At 50.3% G+C, this 18,739-nt stretch overlaps 3 protein-coding genes and 3 non-coding genes across 10 annotated transcripts; 1 reads left to right on the top strand and 5 right to left on the bottom strand.

Annotated features, from left to right (window-relative positions):
- Positions 1-3,250: 3,250 nt before the first annotated feature.
- CZH18orf32 (chromosome Z C18orf32 homolog) lies at positions 3,251-6,051 on the bottom strand. 3 transcript variants are annotated; one of them, XM_035559889.2, is made up of 3 exons: positions 5,982-6,051; positions 4,038-4,290; positions 3,251-3,444 (listed from the first exon to the last, which is right to left on the bottom strand). In XM_035559889.2, the coding sequence occupies exons 2-3, from the start codon at positions 4,263-4,265 to the stop codon at positions 3,370-3,372; spliced, it is 303 nt and encodes a 100-aa protein (XP_035415782.1). In that variant the 5' UTR covers positions 4,266-4,290; positions 5,982-6,051; the 3' UTR covers positions 3,251-3,369. The 3 variants fall into 3 exon arrangements, with proteins under 3 accessions (XP_035415782.1, XP_035415781.1, XP_035415783.1); XM_035559888.2 differs by having other exon boundaries at positions 5,951-6,048; XM_035559890.2 differs by lacking the exon at positions 5,982-6,051 and adding an exon at positions 5,393-5,464.
- A 113-nt stretch (positions 6,052-6,164) lies between these two features.
- Positions 6,165-14,786, bottom strand: RPL17 (ribosomal protein L17). Of its 3 annotated transcripts, none has more exons than XM_035559886.2 (7): positions 13,214-14,786; positions 9,089-9,141; positions 8,960-9,000; positions 7,730-7,864; positions 7,380-7,478; positions 6,646-6,837; positions 6,165-6,249 (listed from the first exon to the last, which is right to left on the bottom strand). In XM_035559886.2, the coding sequence occupies exons 2-7, from the start codon at positions 9,126-9,128 to the stop codon at positions 6,202-6,204; spliced, it is 555 nt and encodes a 184-aa protein (XP_035415779.1). In that variant the 5' UTR covers positions 9,129-9,141; positions 13,214-14,786; the 3' UTR covers positions 6,165-6,201. The 3 variants fall into 3 exon arrangements, with proteins under 3 accessions (XP_035415779.1, XP_035415778.1, XP_035415780.1); XM_035559885.2 differs by lacking the exon at positions 13,214-14,786 and adding an exon at positions 9,518-9,613; XM_035559887.2 differs by lacking the exon at positions 13,214-14,786 and adding an exon at positions 9,355-9,528.
- On the bottom strand, positions 6,480-6,570 carry LOC118254649 (small nucleolar RNA SNORD58). The gene has a single exon (XR_004780716.1). It is a non-coding gene; the product is annotated as a small nucleolar RNA SNORD58 (small nucleolar RNA).
- LOC118254648 (small nucleolar RNA SNORD58) lies at positions 6,990-7,056 on the bottom strand. The gene has a single exon (XR_004780715.1). It is a non-coding gene; the product is annotated as a small nucleolar RNA SNORD58 (small nucleolar RNA).
- Positions 7,573-7,639, bottom strand: LOC118254647 (small nucleolar RNA SNORD58). Its single transcript, XR_004780714.1, has one exon. It is a non-coding gene; the product is annotated as a small nucleolar RNA SNORD58 (small nucleolar RNA).
- On the top strand, positions 13,793-17,587 carry LOC118254605 (uncharacterized). Its single transcript, XM_035559996.1, has 5 exons — positions 13,793-13,865; positions 14,539-14,843; positions 15,525-15,682; positions 16,662-16,756; positions 17,273-17,587. Exons 1-5 carry the CDS (start codon positions 13,842-13,844, stop codon positions 17,585-17,587), a joined length of 897 nt encoding a protein of 298 aa, XP_035415889.1. The 5' UTR covers positions 13,793-13,841.
- Positions 17,588-18,739: the final 1,152 nt, after the last annotated feature.

The raw sequence follows: 18,739 nt of genomic DNA, 5'->3' as shown, positions 1-18,739 counted from the left end.
CCCTTAAGATGCTGAAAAATTAGCAAGATAAAGCTTTTCGAACTTTAATTTACGCTTTTTGAACATATTTGGAATATCGTGGAGGTGCGCTTCACCGGATGGCGGAGGTCGGGAGGGAGCTCTGACTTCATCCAGTCCAGCCCCAAAATTAATTTTAAGTCCTCAGCATCCAAGTACCTCCATGAACCACACAGAAGGCACCACGTCACACCTAGACCTCCCCATAGCGGAAAATAAATTAATGGCTGGTTTGAATTTATGATTTTTTTCAGGTATTTTCAAGCAAGTGGTTTGCAAGTGGATTTCCTGATCCATCCCCAACAGTATCTGAATCAGCCCAGACAGCCTTAGCACTGGAGATCTTGGAGCTAGATTTGCACAAGTGGTTTGGTGCCTGAAGTTGCCTAATTTGCTATTTTCTAAAAGTCTTCAGTGGAAATGAAGCTGATACCTTGCTTTACTAAATTCTGGTAGACATCCACCTGCTACCACAACGTGCCTAAATCCATTCGTAGATCTTGCTTCTACTGAATAAGACGCAGAACTTTTCTCAGTTAAATTTTCTTGATATTTGTACTCTCATTTCAGAACCTCCTTTTTTCTCTGCTTTTCTTAAATATAACTTTGTGCAGTACTTTGCATCACAGCAGATGACCTCCTGCACCCTTGCCCAGCTTCAGGAAGTAAAAGCAGGCAGCTTGTTTCTTTCACCTGTTTTTCACGTTATTTTTTTTTTGCTAAACTATTAACAGTGCAATAGGATTGTTGACCTATTCCTGGAAAAGAATAGGAACAGATTTGCAACACAGATTTCCTGTCAAGACTTCTAGTGAATGCCTCATTCAGGCAAATTTTACGCTGTAGATTGCTCACCTGTGTTTAACTGCAGTTACTGGAAGTACAGAAACAACATGCCGGAAAGCACAAGCAGTGTGATTCCAACAAACAAGATGTATTTGCGTTATCTGCCTACTTTGCTTTTTGACAGGCCTTTTTGTACGTGTTTAAATACAGTGCTAAGCATAGAACTAAAAGCCTAGTTTCCACTGCGGTCTGATTTATTATACAGTTTATTTCCTGTATCAGTGATGCATTTGCTTGCGTACTCTCTCTAATAAATAACTCAAAGTAATTATGTACGCTTTATAAGCTGTTTGCATCCACTTACATTTATGGACGAAAGCAAACTGTAGCAGGGAGGCCCGCAAAGGCTGCTCTGGAGAGCTGAGGTAGCAGCAATTTGCTGGTGCCACTTCGAGTCCCACCCGAGATGAGCCTGTGGTTGGTGGTTCACACACCCTTCCTTTCCCAGCAAGCTGCCACCACCCAGCAAGGCCACGACATAAAGAAACCAGCACTAACGCTTGCTTTCTTTTTTTTTTGCCACAAGCACGGAGTAAGCTTCTTGGGTTTCCAAATGCGATGTTTCACCTCAAAATATCATTTCACTAGGGAAAAAACAAGACAGCAGCATAAGGGAACAAGATGGAGCTCCTTAGTGCAAAATGTTAAAAGGAGCCCAAGGACAGCTCTTGCTTTTTTTTTTGTCATGTTCACAGCTGCTAGAGGTGAGTATGTTACACAGTGTATCTGCGAGAAGTTACAGAAATGCAGTTAGTATTACCTTTCATTGCATGAATTATACCACGTGTGCACGCTCAGAGTAACAAAACCAGGTTTTAATATCACCAAGGGATACCGGTCTAGGAGAAAGCTCTACCTGTGAAACGCTGATCAGATGGGGGCTTATGTTCCAAGGGCGTTGCAAAAGCTGATTTCGCGGTAATACAAAATTCGCTTCCTTATAGGGTGGTTTATTCAGGGAGAGAAAGCAGCATTAGGTGACATCTGACGAGGAATATTCTCTGAATCAACTCATTACAATGGTAATAGAGCGACGATGGTCCGATACCCAGCCGTGAACATTGCAGACTGATCCACACGGTTTCACAAAAACCGGGCGGCGGTAGGAAGCAATATTCCTCACCAGAGGCGTCTGACGGGCCTACCAGGCAAATACTGTGAGCAATTCTTCGGTAGAAGAAAACGCGGTTCAAGAACGAACCCGGACCCCAGTGTCAGTTCAAGGACAGCAAGTTGCGTCTTGCCACTTTGGTGCAGGGCCCTTTAACGTGTAACAAGACTGAAACAGCCCCTAAACATTTACCAGCTCTTTTTGCCATCATAATACCCTCTAGATACTATCCTCGACGTACTATCCATGAAACATTTCTATAAAAAAAAAAAAAAAAAAAGGTATGCCCATAGGACTACTTCTGGGAAAGTGATAAATCCTAAACAGCAACCCCAAATTGCTGGAATTTGTTTTTTGTTTTTTTGTTTTGTTTTGTTGTTGGTTTAATTATTAGCTTGCAATCATTTAGAGAGTCCTCTGGTCTGGCAGAGAGGACAACGCAGGAATTGTTAGCTGTACTCCTACAAAGCCCAGAGGCATCATTTTTGGGATGCCATTCAGCACCAGAACACATCTTCCCAGGAGGAGGCATAGGTGGACTTGCTCAGTTCGCTTTGGTTATCGTGAAGTGAGTAGTTTTATGAACCCCTTCAGGCTGGGGACTGTCTACAGGTTTTCCTAGGAACAAGTGTACGAAGCAACTAATTTTTAAATAAAATCCTGCTTTATTATAATTCAAATTACACGAGCATGTTAAAAGAGATTTTAGTCCCTTTTTTTTCTTTTTTTTTTTAAAAACACAGACCTGCATCGTTTGAAAGCACTGCAACAGAATATAATGCAACAATTCCCTTGCACCACGCACCTGCTGATCCTTTTCAGGAAAGAAAGGCACAACGTTTAAAGGAAAAAAAAAAAAAAAAAAAGCCTTAAAGTATCAAACCAAGACTTTTGGCTAAGTAAATTTTGCAGATAGCGCAACTCCTTTAGCTCATCAACAAATTTCACACAGCAGTCTCTACTCCTCATAACTTGACCGTAACGTTTATGCTGCCACGATGCAATTAATCGTTCTCTAGCAAGGTCAAGAATAGCTTAGTTTTGAAGTGGAAGAATGAATTATTGCACTCGCAGTCCGTGAAACTAAGAAGCGACACGTTTATCTTCCAAAGCTAGCTTAATCCGTAAACTATTTAACCTATTCATGCCCGATAGGTTATAGATGCAAAGTGGTTCCGAGGGAGGGAAATAAAGAATAATTTAACACAGTTTTCAAACATTTTAAATAAGAAATCCGCTAGCTGCCATTTTAGTGGCAAAAGAGACCTTCTCCTGTACGTGATAAAGGGTTTTATTCAGCTGAAATGTGCAAGGAAGCGTCTCAAAGTGAGAGAAATATCAATCGCCAGTTCATATTGGACACCAGGGAATGAAATCCTTACGAATGAATTCCTTTAATCTGTTTTCTTGTCAGAATTTCCTGTGGATCTCTTTGCAGCAATTCCATTTGCAACCCCGTTGCTTTCAAACTGCAAATAAAAGAGAGCACCATTCAAACGAGACGTCAAAAAAAAGACCAGAACAGTGACATTTGGGGAGGAAAATGACTTTCAGAAGCAAGGCCAGTGAAACCCCATGAAGAAATCTGCCCCAAAAACCAGAGTGATTGCGTTTCTTTATATCTACCTGTGATTATTCGGGGCTGAGGGCTGACACAACCCGTATATATCTCTGCATTTTGTTAGAAGAGATGTGTAAACGCGCAACTTCAACACACTGAACATTTTCTCCCGTCATGAGTGGCGGAGCTAGCAGAACAGTTACTCTTACTACTCAAATTCTTACTTCTCGGAAGGAACAGCCAGTTGTTCAATACATACGTGTATCTGTAAGCTTCTTCAGAAAACAGGCGCGATTCCTGTCCTTCCAAGACTTCCCAGCAGCAGCCCTGGAGCAACTGCTATTTCTGGCTAGCTCAGTACTGATAGCTCCCTTTTGTATGACTACTGCCACAAAAACTTCTCTAAAAACACCCAACTACCCGCTCTTTTGTAGCGCCCCGCACTATTATCAGGTGCTCTACCTGGAGTTTCCCTCCTTAGCTCAAAGGCATTAATCTTACTTTGTATATTCCAGGCTCATCCTCCTCATCTCTTTCGCTGGCTGAAGGTGCCCGTGGATTTCCAGCGCTGCCTCCTTGCCCTTGTTTTGTGGCCGTCGTTTCCCGCACGGCTTTCTTGGGCCACACGCGCTTAATGAAAGGTGCGATGACGGGATAGATGTAGGGCTCCAGGAATTTCTTGTAGACCCAGAGAAGAACCGGAATGACGATACAGGGAATGCACACCATGGCTTCCTCTTGTTCTGGGACAAAGCTGCCAGGAAAAACAACTTCAGATTACAGTCTCTGTATGCAACGAGCTAAGAAAACAAAGTCTCACGAAAGGATTTTAGTTAATGTTTACGCAGAAAAGATTCTTTAACAATAGATCTTTAAGGTTTCAAAAATGCTGCCATTATTCCTTGAGAACAGCTGCACATTCCAATGTTATAAAGTCCTCGGGATCGATAAAGCCAAGATTCCTGGCATCTTAACAGAAAAGAATAAGGTTTGCTATTAACTCAGCACCCCTACAGCTGGAAGTTTGAAAGACATATCCAGAAAGTTTTTGCTTAAACCAAACTAAAAAAAAAACGTAGGCAGTGATCTGAAGATACTAGCCCAGTTCTCCCACCCGGATCCTCCCAGACCTCCCACCAATCCCGTAATAACCAGCCAAACTCTCAGAAAATTAATCCTTCCCTTTCTCTCAAACCCTGGAAGTGGGTTTCGAAAACAGCGCCTTGAGGTCTGCGACGAAAAAGGCAGAAAACCAAAGCGCAGGCAGGGAAAGGTGCACCGGGGAGACGGAGCACTTAAATAGGACCAGAACTGTCCCTTTCAGTGGTGATGACCCATGAGATGTGCTAAGCCCCGCCGCACGCTGCAAGTTCGCCCTTCACGTTCTCCCTTTCTAGGCCACCCACATCTGAATCCTTACATTAAGGCACAAAATAAAAGGGAAAAATCTGTGGAGAGGGAAAGGGCAGATCCTCGTTTGGGATCCTTGCTTTGCTCTTCCCAAACTGCCCTAGCCAAGCGTAGCCCCACGCCCTGGGAACATCAGCTCCAGTTGACTGCTTCCAAGTGGAGTTTTTGCCTCTTCAAATGTAGTTTTACGGGAGCCGAGCCTCCAAAGGCAGAACGCAATCTTGAGAAAATAGGAACGAGGGAATCCATTAAAGCCCTTTGAAAAGATTTATGCACTCTCTCTTCTAGAGCTTCCTAGATATTAAATCTTCTGTGTGATGCTGAGGATTCAGCCACTAGCTGAAGAATGGGCGGCGGGGGGAAAATCAACAGAGGCTGCCTCTCCAGGACTGAGAGTCTGTGCAGTCACTGGGTACCACGAGTCCAAGCTAAAAAATAAGTCCCACCTCTGCCAGATACAGAAGAAAGTTCCGGTGTTTTAGTTCCAGCGGCTAACGTATTGAAACATTTTTTCCCCCCCAACCTTCTCCGTGATGCCGTTGCGTGGTTAATTTTTAGGAAAATAAAATACCACAAGGGCAAACGGTGAGATGTCAATAGCAGGCTTTGCTCCTTTGTGATACAGGCTTTTGTTTCTCCCTAAACCACCCCGCATTCGAGTCAGCGCAGAGAACAAGCGTGACACTGCAACTACAAGCACGTTCGCTCTTTTTGTTCCCCCTGTTTAATCTGGGCGGTAGTCACCCATTTTTACGTAAACACAAAAAAGGCCGGGCACACGAAGGGCTTCACTGACCCCCTTGAGGCCGAGCCGGCCTAGCCCGGTTACCTGACGCCGCCCATCCATCCCCGCGGTGTTTCCCGGCGCTAGGCCAGCCCCCGGCCGCCGTTACACGGCCGAGCCCCGGCTCCCGCTGCCTTTAACCTCCCTCCCCTCTCCCCAAGCCCTGCAGACGAACGGCGGCGCGGAGGCTCCCCCGACAAACCGCCCCCGCCCCCCTCACCTGAGACCGCAGCTCCCCCCCCCGTCCTCACCGCGCCGCGCCGCCCTCCCTACTGCCGCCGCACCGGAAGCGGCCCCCGCGCTTCCGGCGGCCGCGCCCCGCCCAATAGGAGGCGCCGCGCGTGTCACGTGCCCCGCCCGCCCCCCGCGCGCGACGTCACGGGAGGCGTGACGTCACGCGGGTGACGTCATAGGCGCAGAGAGGACACGGAGGGGGGGGTGCGAACAGAGCTTTATTGGGGGGGGGGAGGGCTACTCCCGGGCCATCAGCTTCTGCTTCTTCAGCTTCTTCTGCGAGACCTGCAAGGGCAACGAGCACAGGGTCAGCGGCGGCCCCTCCCCAGCGCCCCGCGGGCGCCGTTTTAACGATTCCCGGCAGCGCTTGGGGTCCCCTCGCCCCGGGAACGGGGAACGGGGCGCGTCCCTTCGGCCGCCCCACGCCCCTACAGGGAAACGTCCCCGTCCCCCCCTCCCCCCCGTCCCAAAGCCCTCGCTTCTCGTCCGTCCCGAATCTTGGGATCGATACCGAGGTTGCTCAGAATTGTTTTTTTTTTTGTTTTGTTTTGTTTTTTTTTCCCCACGGGTATTCCAAAGGCGTCCTAAGTTAAGTCCTCACAGCAACCCTCCCGCCCCCAAAAACGCCTCGTTACCCGATCCGGGCTCCTGAACGCCATCAGGGAACACGCCGCTTTTTACCTTTTTCTTCTGAGCCACCTCTTCTTCCGGCTTGGGGACGATCTGCTCCTTCTCGGTGAGGATCATCTCGATGTGGCAGGGGGAGCTCATGTAGGGGTTGATCCTCCCGTGAGCTCTGTAGGTGCGCCGGCGCATTTTGGGAGCCTTGTTCACCTGGATGTGCTCGATCACCAGGGAATCCACATCGAGTCCCTGCGCGGGGGGGGGGGGGGGGGGGGAACAAAAACAAGATGCCGCGACTTAATTTGCTCCACGAGTAACTTCTGCAGCAAAACCGTGACACCGCAAGCCAGAGAAGCGCAAGGCTATCCCCCTACGTCTCACGGCCAAGTTATATCGCGCTGATGGCTCAGCAAGAAGCGATTATTTCACGGTCATTCCAAAGGTGTCCTAAGATAGTCATCACCGCCATCAGAATCGCCAAATAAAGCGCTGAGCGCCCTGCGAAGGTACAGACTGACCGGGAGCCCACGCATCGTGCTCTTGGGGGATTTTAGGAGCTTGCTCCCCCACCACGCACACTCTCAATAGTTGACAGCCACCCACCTGTGAAAAACTAACTCATTTTTACTCAAAAAAACCCACGCAGCGTAATTCAAACAGCAAACCAGACCCCCTAGGCCCCGCTTTCAACCACAAAGCAAGTCGTTTGGACCGCTGAGCGCCAAGCTCAGGTGCACACACGCACACGGCCACGCGAACAAGGCGCGTTTAATAGCATCTGCTCAGCCCACCTTGAGCTCAGCATTGCTCTCTGCGTTTTTGAGCATGTGCAGCAGGAACTCCGCGCTTTTCTTGGGCCAGCGTCCCTGTGTCCAGCCCCACTGCTTGGCCTGTGAGGAAGAAAGAGAAGCGGCTTTGTCCCAGTACGACACAACGTGCCCTTTTACACGGTATCAGTTTGTTAGTACGTGTCCTTTCACTTCGATCGCTCAGAGAACGAATTTCTTTTCACGTTGAATCCAAAGGTGTCCTAAGAAAGTCATCACAGCAATCGAAGTGAACGATTCCACACCTCGCACAGGAGCGAGCCAAAATAATTGATATCAATGCCCCCCCCCCACGTTTCCGTCCCAGCCCTCACCTGGGCACATCTACCAACTCCTCCGTTGTAGCGACGGAAGGGCACGCACTGCTTCTTCAGGGTCACGTCCTTCAGGTACTTGGTGGCCTTGCGGATGTGCATGCCCTTGATGGCCTGGGCAGTCTCACGGGTGTTCTAACAAGAAAAATAAAAGCACACGGTGGAAGCTCCTCTTAACGCTTCTCTCCGCGTCACAATGGGAGTAAAAGCACTGGATTTTCACCTTTCTTTTCCTTTCTCCAAGGAAAGGGGCAATCGTACTCTTTTTTACTACAAGCTCAGTTCAAAAGAAGCCACCAAAAAAAGAATAGTCAGCAACTTTTTTTTGCTACCTACAATTCTTCGTATGACCCCCATTACTGAGTTTACAGCTCTGTGATGCCTTTATTCTGTTTTTTTACCCAGAGCTTTCCAACCAGCAAATTTAAAATTGAGGATTTACACTTATCATAGCTCCCTCTTTGGCCTCTAACCCAAAAAACAGAAGCCTGAATAATTAAATTCCTGTTAAGATATCCAATATGGCACCTCACAGGAATGAAAGTAAACACAAGCTATACAATCAAGTTACGAAATTTAACGTCTATGTAAGGGGATTAAAAAAAGAGGGAGTGAAAAGCATCAAAAAGAAAAATCCAGGATAAGTTATTGGTGCTTAAGTTACTCTTCGATTTTTGCACTTAATATACGATTACAATAGAAGAACAAACCAAATTAAATGAAAGCTCTTTTCACCTGCACTATGTAACACTCAGCACAAAAGCATACTCTCAGCTTCGTTTTCATGATTAACCCAACTTACTCTTATATTCACTGCTGCACCCAAGGGTTTTCCAGGGCAACATATGAACCCAGGTCACTATTCATACCAAACACTCGCTGCCATACTTCTCGACCACTGAAATGCCAGGAGTAGCAGGGAGATCCTTCCCAACATCGAACCAGGCAGTGAGACAAATGAAACAAATCACTAGTTCTAGTCTAATTCCTCCTGCTAACTTCCCTCCGACTACCTCTTTCCTTTTCTATCAGCTCTACTAGGCAGCAAGCTGAGAACAGACCACCTTATTTTTTTGTTCCTGCGGATAAAGGTCATTACGAGCAGCTTGAGCACACGCAGGCCGTAACCTACACCACCACACTTCAGTAACTACCGAATAACATGGGAAAATAAAGGTCATCTCCTTCCAAAATCCAGCTCGGGTCTCCCACCACGCGCAGGCCACGTACCTTGAAGTGCACTCGCAGGTTGGAGCCCCTGGACTTGCATGCTGCGGAGAGAAGAGACCAACGTCTGAAGTGAAAAAGCGAACGATTTCAGGGAGTAATACGGAAATAAGAGATCAGAGAACAACTCACATTTCGTGGGGTTCTCCGGATCCAGCGAGTAGCGGACCATTTTGGGAGCTCAACTGCGGGGAAACAGTGAGAGAAATCATACTGGGCTTCTAACACAGACAAGCAGAAAACAGAACGCTTTCCTCACAACCGACAGCTAGCTTACAAAGCCCCTCGGAGACAGATTTCCTTTCCACAATTAAATCCAAACGTCTCCTCCGCCCCCCCCCCCCCCCCCCCCCCCCCCCGCAGCCTCAGGGCCCGCTCCCCCCTCACAGCCCCGGCACCTCCGCGCTCCGCCATCTGCGGCGCCAGCGCCGCAAACGCCGATGGCAACCAGCGGGCCGAGGCGCCCCCGCGGCCCCTCATGGCCTCCCCGGGCTGCCCGTGGCCGGGACGGGGCCGGATGGCGGCGGATGGCGGCGGATGACGAGCCCACGGCGTCCTCACCTCAGGGCGGCGGCGGGGAAGAGGAAGGGCGGCGCCTGGCGGGGGGCGGGGAGGGCCGCGGGGCCGCTCTCGCGAGACAACGCGCGGGGTCTCGCAGGTCTATCGTGGGCATCGGCTGTCGCGACAGGGCTCCGCACCACCCAAAAACCAGACCCTGTGTCTGAGAGCGGTGTCCAAACGCTGTTTGAGCTCCCTGGGGAGCCTGTCCCAGTGCCCGAGCACCTCTGGGTGCAGAACCTCGCCCTGACGCCCAGCCTGACCCTCCCCTGCCCCAGCTGTGAGGATTCGAGTTGTGGTTTTGCGGTGAAAAATTCCGCCCTTCACGCATATCCAAAAGTGATCGTGCGGGCGTAACAGTGGGGAGGATGTTAAGCAGTTAAAGGGAAGGGCCCACTGTCCCAAAATAAGGAGGATAGCTGAGAAAAACAGGACGAGCGGTGTGAAATCAGTAAAAACAAAAAATCACGGGCCTTCTAGTCATGAGAAAAGAAGGGAAAAAAAAAAAAAAAAGGAGAAAGTAATGGTTAGCCAAATAAAATTGTACGTATTTGGGCCCCTCAGTACAGGAAGGACATTGAGGTCCTGAAGCATGTCCATAGAAGGGCTGTGAAGCTGGTGAAGGGTCTGGAGCAGAAGTCCTGTGAGGAGCAGCTGAGGGCACTGGGGTTGTTTGGTCTGGAGAAGAGGAGGCTCAGGGCAGACCTTATTGCTCTCTGCAGCTGCCTGAAAGGAAGGTGTGGGGAACTGGGGTCGGCCTCTTCTCACAGATAACTAGCGATAGGACCAGAGGGAATGGCCTCAAGTTGCGCCGGGGGAGGTTCGGGTTGGAAATGAGGAGACATTTCTGTCAGAAAGAGCAGTCAGGCATTGGGACGGGTTGCCCGGGGAGGTGGTGGAGTCACCGTCCCTGGGGGTGTTCAAGGAGAGGTTGGACGTGGTGCTTAGGGACATGGTTCAGTGGGTGACATTAGTAGTAGGGTGATGGTTGGACCAGATGTTCTTGGAGGTCTCTTCCAACCCTAATGATTCTAGGATTCTACATCCAGGGTTGCCCTGTTTCAAGAACCGTGCAGGTCCTTTGCCTATTGTGGGGCAAATGACACCCAAGGGCCACTCATGGCTGCACAGCCCCATGTCTTAGCCTGAGATGTAAAAATAAAATGTTTCTGTGCATAAATGGTCGTGCCCGTGTCTATGTGGGTACGTGCACCCAGGCATGGACCTGTTACGGGCTGCCCCCGGTTGGAAGCACAGTTCCGCAAGATGGCGCCACCCCAGCGCCCTGAGGTGCTTCAGGGCAGCCCAGATGCTGCACCTGAGGGTGACAGGGAGGTGGCCCCTGCACTCGGTGCCCTGGCCATGGTGGGCTTGTCCCACCCCTTGTAAAATCACCTACCAGTGAACAGAGAGAGAACAAACTTGCCCCAGGGAAAGGGCATGGAGAGCAGTGCCTCAGCTGGGCTCAGCACCCAAAATCAGCAGGTGTTAAAATGAAAGGCTCATTTTCAGGGCAGGGGCTAAATCCCCTCGGTCCGCCTGTACCATGTTTGGGTAACTCCTACTGTCCTTAACCCTCTTTCACTTCTGGGAGCTTCTGCTACCTCCTGCCAGTGCCTTTGCCCCATAACCAGGACAACAAGAAGAGGGCGAGATGGGATGCATGGAGAGGCAGTGCAGGAGGTAAAATGAAGGATCTTGAGTTTTACTCATCACCTCAGCGTTATATTTAGGGGCGAGAGGCACCACATTCACCTTCATGCCATGGGGTTAATTGCCTCTGTTGTAGGGTTTGGCGCTTGAGCCATGCTGGCCAACAAGCGCCTTTTGTTTCTTTACTCGGTTAACACAGATGGACTGGAGAGTCTTTGTGGTCTAGGCTGGGCCTTGCAGAGGCCACGACATAGTGGAGACTATCTCCAAATAGCTTTGTTGCCAAAGACATCTCTCCTAAATGCAAGGTGTGATTAAACCCCATGGCTAATTAGGCCACATCGGTTGTTTACATCACTACATTTGCACCGGATTTGTGACTGAAGGAATTACAAAATTGCCCTGGCAGGTTCCTTGCTAAGCAGGGAAGACATCTGTTTTATTCAGGAAAGCAAAGCCTGGTCATCTGAGCAAAGAAAGACACAGTCAAACCAATTTTTCTAACCCTCAGGCTAAGGCCAGTGTTGGTAGATCAATTCGGTGAGGCTGAAGCAAGTCTAAGTGCTGCAGCTAGATGGCAGGCTAGGATGAGAATAGAGAGCAGGGACACAGCATTAAAAAAAAAAAAAAAAAAAAGAAATTAAGATTCGTATTTATGAATCACAACTGGTATTTATAGCAACATTATAAAAAAAATAAACTAATTAAAAAAAATCGAACCTTTATGTGTTAATAGAAAATGTGTTTCTTATTTTAGGTTGTGTTTGAAACTAGAACTGCTTGGGAAGTTGACCAAACAGCTGCTCAGTGAAACGAAAACATCTCCTGAAAGTGGTACCCAGCTACAGCAAAATGCTTAGTAAGAAAAGTTTGATGGAAGAAAGGAAAAAAAAACATTGATCTGCTGTCCAGGCACCTCCCTGGTGTGAGAGAGGTCCGGGTTAAACTCTGTTTAGATTAAGCAGGCAGAGCAAGAACCTACTGCCCATATGAATGCTCAGACTACTGGGATATTTTCAGATCTCTTCTTTAGCACTAATAAACTCCAAAGCTTTGAGGCTAGGATTTCACCCAGATGGGATGCGGAAAATATTTGAACTATCACAAATATTTACACGGATGGGAAGCGTAGAGCTGTAATTTTAACTCCAGTTCCCCGTTCACCTGCCTTAAAAGGTCCCTTTTACTTTGCTGTCACAGAGATGCTTCCTGCATCTTTTCTTACAGCTGCAACGTCTCCGAGTAACTTGTTAAGCACCGATCTCAAAGCTGGGAACCTTGCAGCACTGCTGGGGTATGGGCAGATATTATTTCTTTGTTTTATATGTGAGATTCCTGTGAAGACAAAGATTTAGAAGCCCATGCTCTCAGGAATGCGTGCTAGCTTTTGGCGTGGCTGCTTATTTGGGGCGCTCAAGATTCATTTTTATCAATTAATGCTTCCATCATTGTCCACGGGAGTAGAAGCCACGCAGCAGGTCAGTACACGCACCAACCTCAGCGCAGTGGCAATGTGAAGGAAGATCAGCATTGTCCAAATACACACGCAACAGCCTTTCTAAGCCAAGTATTACTAGAGAAAAATAGACTCATGACTTTGAGGAACAATAAAAATGGAAGAAGATATCTCAGAGACGAGTTTCGACACTTCCTTAGTGTCTCGGTTTCCTTTTCTGTGGAAGAAAAATGGTAATATTTCCAGCAGCACTAAGCGTCCAGATGTGATAAATAAAAACTAGCAAAAAGTGAGGTCCTCAAGCGCTGCCAGGGCCTTCCCCACCATCCTGTGGGAATCTCCACTCACAGCCGGCATGAGTGCAACCCTCCTCCGTCATTACTTCTGCTCTCCATGGGGAAGGAAACCAGCATTTCCATGGGCAGCACCTTTACAGGCAGCTTCTCAGCAGCAGAGCGCAGGAGCGATGGGACATCCAGAGAAAGCCGGAAGGGAGATGAGGAAAAAAAAGCAGCTGGCGCATGACGGGATTCATCCCGGGGTCATTCATCAATCGAATCCAAAGCAAACAGGGCACATCTGTTACTTACGCTTTCTGTTTCCCCAGGATGTAACTGTTCACGATCGGGGCTGCTGAGGGCTTGCGGTGGTGGCAGCGCAGAGGTAGGAACTTCAGCAGGTGGCATCAGGAAATGAGATGCATGCTTTCTTCTTTGTCGGGAGGTTGACAGCTGCTCACAGAGGCAGCCTAGCAGCTACCTAGCACTGAGATCAGGACTGAGGCAGCTGGGCGCGTGCCCTCAGAGAGAGCTTTTGGATCCTAAGCAGAAAAGTTTTGGCACCTAAGTCCAAAATCGTGTTCCTTGAAACTCCTGCATAGGGGACAGCTGTCTCCTGATCCTCCTGGAATCCAAACTCTGTAGGATTTAGCCTTGAACTGCCCTGGTGCCATCCCTCTTAGCTCTCCTGCCCGTACCACCCAGCCCTGGTGACTCAGCCCTGCGCTGCGTACGCCCGACTTCACTCAGCAGACGTCGAAATAAAGGTCCAACTGTTCATCTCCTTCGCGTTTGGGAGCTCCTGGTGGTTACGTCCTCCTGGGAAGGCAGTGGCGTGGTGGCCACGGCATGCTCCCGGGATGCGAGACCCACTTTTGCTTTCCTTCCCTCGAGAGGATTCAAAGCCACATCCTAACCACGAGGCTCTTCTGGGGCAAAGATGTTCCCACCCTTCCTGCTGCAGGTTTTCTCCTGAGCAGCACGCAGCCTGCGTGGGGGCAGTAGTTCCTAAATTACTGAGTTCAGCCCAGGAGGGGCTGCGCTAAAATCCCTCTGATGGATAGCCCCAGTGGGGCTTGTTGGCCGAGCCGAACTCCGGCTCTCAAAAACCCGCCACGTGTCTGCTGTGTTACGGGAGGGGTTTCTGACCCGCTCCTTGCACAGGAAAGGAAGCTAATTCCTCAGACTTGCTGTAGCTTTCTTGGCATTCATCTTACAGCCGCAGCTTGTGGAGCCCAAGGGTTATGCGGGGATAAGAACGGTCGTTCACAAAAATCGCGTACGAAGGGGTTGCTTGCCCTAACGGCTAAGCAGAAAAGCCTGAAGACAGAAAGCACCCAATACCGATTTGAAATCGAAACCAGCTCGAACGCTGGAGCTGGAAACTGCTGAAGGCTTTGCAGCCTTCCCACAGCTGCCTCCACCTTCTCCCTGAGCTCCTGAGATATTAAAGAAGAGATGCTTGATGCTTCTAGGGGGGGCTAAAAGTTCCTTGCTTTCAAATCAAATCCACAATATGCCTTATATGCATGTGTGTTTAAATATATATCTAAAATACGTATTGTGTCATAAATGTAAGTTAAATATAATTATATATTCATGTGTTTATATATATGTGCGTATGTTTTAACGTACAGATGTGTATGAATCCTCACGTATCATCTGAAACCGGTGAATGGCTGGAATGCTTTTGCTTCCCCGTGAGCGCTCCTAAGAGGAGGTTCTTTACAAGGACAGGTGAGCTCCGCCGTCTGTTTCTGTCGCGCGTGTCCTGTCCCCAGTCCAGGGTGAGGAAACAGTCCCCGGAGCGCGGCGTCACGACGGCTGAGCGCCTGTCCCGACCGTCACCGCTGCTGAGGCGTGCCGCGGCGGCACAGCACCTTCCCTGCGCTGCCGGGGACCAGCCAGGAGCACGGGCGAGACAAAAAGGAAACATCCATAGGTGAGGCTGTAACACTCAACGATCGTTGGCGTATTATCCAAGAGCGGCGGGTTCATCCACCCCCCCCCCCCCCCACCGCGCACCCAGATGGGAGGAAATCGCCGCTAAAACAAACGTCCAGCGTGATCGAATAACCTTGTAGCCAAAGTCGGTGTTTATCCGATGCGTTCCCTGCCAGCAAAGCATTTACGCAGGTTGCGCGGGTCTGTGACTGCTCGTTCCTGGCTTTCGGTGCCAGAAATGGGATCATCGGCCAATCGCCTCGACGAGAGAGGCAGTAAATAAAGACCTCGTGGAAGCGCTCGGTCAGAAACACCGTTTGGGATAAATTAAAGCCCGGTCCTGCGTTTGCCTGTCTGGCTCATAACCAAGAAATACCGCTTTAAACGTATTTTTTTTTTTCCCCGTTGACCAAAATCAGCAACATCGCCCACGATCTGTGCCCAAAATTAAGGCACAAATTAAAATGTGGGGATATGTTTGAACGTAAGATTAAAAAACAAAAAACGAAACCCTCTAGACCATCTCCATTGACCCGTTCCAACCTCACCTTTTCTGGTGATCTGTGAACCCCGTCCAACACTTCTAAAGCTAAACGAGCTTTGTGCTGTGAGGCAGCCTCAAACTCCAGCCGTTTGTTCCATCTCCTAAGCAAAAACCTTCTCCGTTATTCCTTCCCAGCTCCTTCCTGCAGCTGCCTCGTTCAAGAGCTCCTCTGGGTCTCTTCTTTGCCAGCCCTGCAGCCCTCTCCGTTCCGAAGCACGTGGAGATCTGCTCAAGCCCCCGAGAAGCCAGCTTGGATGATGCCTGCAAACCTCTGCAGCGGTTTCAGCCGGCAGGCAGGTTCCTGCTCGTGGCATTACAAACAGCCGCAGCCCTGAGCGTCCGTTCCTTTCTTCCAAAACCCCGCTGATGCCTGGTGCAACCCCTCCAGCCTCTTCGCTTATCACGCGGCTGGGTTTTTCTGCGTTCCTTCCTTCGCCTTCCCGTCGTCCGAGATTCTCCCCGCGTTTCCGCCCTGCCGCTTGCAGCATCTTCCTCTCGGCGACACGCAGGCGTTGGGATGCGGGGAAGGGGCACCGGGAGGTGGTTGTATGGGGTGAGATGCGCCCATAGCCGAGACCAGGCAGCTCTGCTCTCGCTGCTTCCCTTCTTGTCTGTCCGGGCTCCGCTCGCAGCCCCGTGGACTGTTTCAGGCTCACACAGCCTCTCCCTGCTCTCTCCTACACCAAAAAGCCCTCCTCGCTTTGCCAAACACGTGATCAACGGGTACAGAAAAGCCCTCGTGTTTTCCCGTGCCGTGACCTCACTCCGTCTGCCCGTCCATCCTCGTCCGAATCGCCTGCACATCCCAGGCAGGAACACAAATACGACGCACTAAGAAATGCCCTGAGCTCTTCTTAACTAATTACAGAGCCACTGGCTCCTCCTAATAAGACCCACACGCTCAGCAAATGCAATAGAAGTTAGGTAATTAGGGGGTAAACGGCCAGAGGGTGAAACGAGCCCTGGGGGGGGGGACCGGAGTGCTCGGGGACGTCTCCTTCTTTCCCATGCTCCTACGGCACACGCTGGGAACGTGGGAAAAACGTCCTTAATTTTCATCGAGACGCCAGCGTCTTGTGCTGCTTCGTCTTGTGCTGCTTACTTCTGTGCCCCAAAGTGTTTGTCACGCTTTCTGGAAAACAGAAGATAGGGCCTAAAGCCTGCGTTTGCGGGTTGAAACACCGGAACGAATGCTGTTGGTTTCTACAGCGCTTTACTGAACTAAGCAGCAAATTATGATGATTTTTTAATAACTCCTCCTCTTTCTCGTAGGGGAAGCTGAGCGGCACGGTCAGAGTTTCCCCATTTCGGTGCCCATCCGGATTTACAGGACCGGTTTTGAAAGCCTGTGCGCCGCTGGGATAAACGTAACGTGGATTTGTTGCTCTGGATGGCTGGTTTGGGATCCAGGCTGGGAAGTTTCCTGATTATTCTGCCAGGAGGGCAGCTCGTGAGGTCTTTTAGAGGGCAATTACCACGTGCTGGTCTCGAAAAGCCCTCCAGGCTGCTGCTGCTACCTGCAGGCTGGGGGCAAGGCAGGCATTTCGGGGGCTAGGAAGACATTTCGTGGGCCAGGAAGGCATCTGGGAGCTGGGCAGGCACGTCTCCTGCCTGCTCTTCCAGTCTCCTTTCAATCTGAGCACTGAGGACGTTCACTGACCACGCTTCCACTCCAGATTTGGCCACGCACTCCCGCAAATTTAAGGAAAAAGCGCGTGGATAAGGATACGCTCCGTACATCAAACCCAAACTCCTCTCCGGACTCTGCAGCAGCTCCAGCCTGGCTGTAACGGGGATAACGGGGAGGGAATGCACGTGTGGTAGAAAGGCATTCGGTGCAATTACCAAAAAAAGGTGGTTTTAGTTATTTTTTTTTAATGCAGATGCAGCATGCTGAGCTCTCTCCGGCTTCCAACCTGTGCTCCTGCTGTGGGCGGAGGCGCTGTAACGTCCCCACGCGCGATCAGGAGAGCCTGGGGATCGATGCAAGGCATGGAGCGAGGTGGGGGGGGAAAAAAAAGAGAGAAAAGTCAGCAGAGAAATCACGTCACGTTGCTCAAGCACCTGCGGGAGGACGGCGCAACAAAAAGGGGACCGAGAAGAAGAGCTTGCCCCTGACGAAGGGGCCGTGGGTTGAGGGCGGCCCGGTTGGGATCAAAGCCTTCTGGAAACCTCCCCGCGCTGGGGAGCCCGGGTGACAAACCCTAACAGGAATTAGGGGTCGGCAGGAATGCGGGGATTTCACCCTTCGAGGCCCACGGGATCCGCCGCCGCTGCAGCCCAAACCCCGCGGCCACGAGGGCACGCGCTCGCTAAGAAGCCAGCGGATTTAACGCGGGACAGGAGGCCCCGCGCGCAGCTTGGCGGGGTCAGCTGCAAATATTCCCTCACAATCAAAGGCATTCATCTCAGGATTACGTGCCGGGGGCTTGGTGGTCAAGTAAATTCGCAGCTAACGGGACCGCTAAGAGCCAGGCCAGTTTAGCTGCCTCGCCGGCCGCCGTTTGATTTTTTTTCCCCCCGGTCGTTTTTACTCCGTCCGAACGCCACGGGGCCGGGGGGTGGGGGGGTGGGGGGCTCGGCGGGCCGTGGCGTAAGAAATCGGCTCGGAAGGACGCGAGGGGGCTGCCTCCGACAAAGAGGGCTCCCCGGGGCTATCAGCAGCGGGTGATGCCGCTGAAGCATGTGAGCTGGTTTCATAACCCGCCGGAGATTAGCCCCTGCTGTAAGCAAGCAGACGTACCGAGGGCTACGAAGCGTTGGTCGTGGCGGGGCTGCGTTTGAAAGGCTTTAGGAGCCGGGGAGAGGCTCTCCTCCAGCCCTCCGCCAGCATCTCAGGAAGGAATTAGGCAGAGGGAGCCAAGAGGGAAGCTCACACCAGTCCCATTACGGTCTAGGTCTTAGGCTGCGGTTTATAAGTGAAAAGAAAAACTGGTTTATAACTTAAAAAAAAAAGAGAGAATGAGAGCAATCCCTCTCTTTTCCCTCCTCCTCATTCTCCTTGCTCCTTCTTTCGTTGTAGAAAAGGGATGGAAACAGAGAAGCAGCAGGCAGGAAGAACACCGGGTGGGTAAGATGCTCTTGGCTTTCTAGAAGTGGAATTAAAAACTTGCAGACGAGCGATAATCTCTCGCTGAGACCGAACAGCTGACCTAAAACAACCGGCTCAACCTTCGGCTTGAGCAAACGAGCACTCAACAAGAGCATCTGTTGGGGGATCTCCGGAGCCACCAACCCCAGAATTGCTCTACCTCGCAGATCTTTAATGTCTGAAGAGGTCTTAAGGGAGCTTATTTGCCCCGGTTTAGCTTTCATTACCTCTTACCGTACCCAGAAATTCCATCCGAGAG

The sequence above is a fragment of the Cygnus atratus genome, chromosome Z, assembly GCF_013377495.2.
Source record: "Cygnus atratus isolate AKBS03 ecotype Queensland, Australia chromosome Z, CAtr_DNAZoo_HiC_assembly, whole genome shotgun sequence".
NCBI classification, from domain to species: domain Eukaryota; kingdom Metazoa; phylum Chordata; class Aves; order Anseriformes; family Anatidae; genus Cygnus; species Cygnus atratus.
Note: the sequence above shows the minus strand (reverse complement) of the source record. Positions and strands in the feature narration are given on the sequence as shown.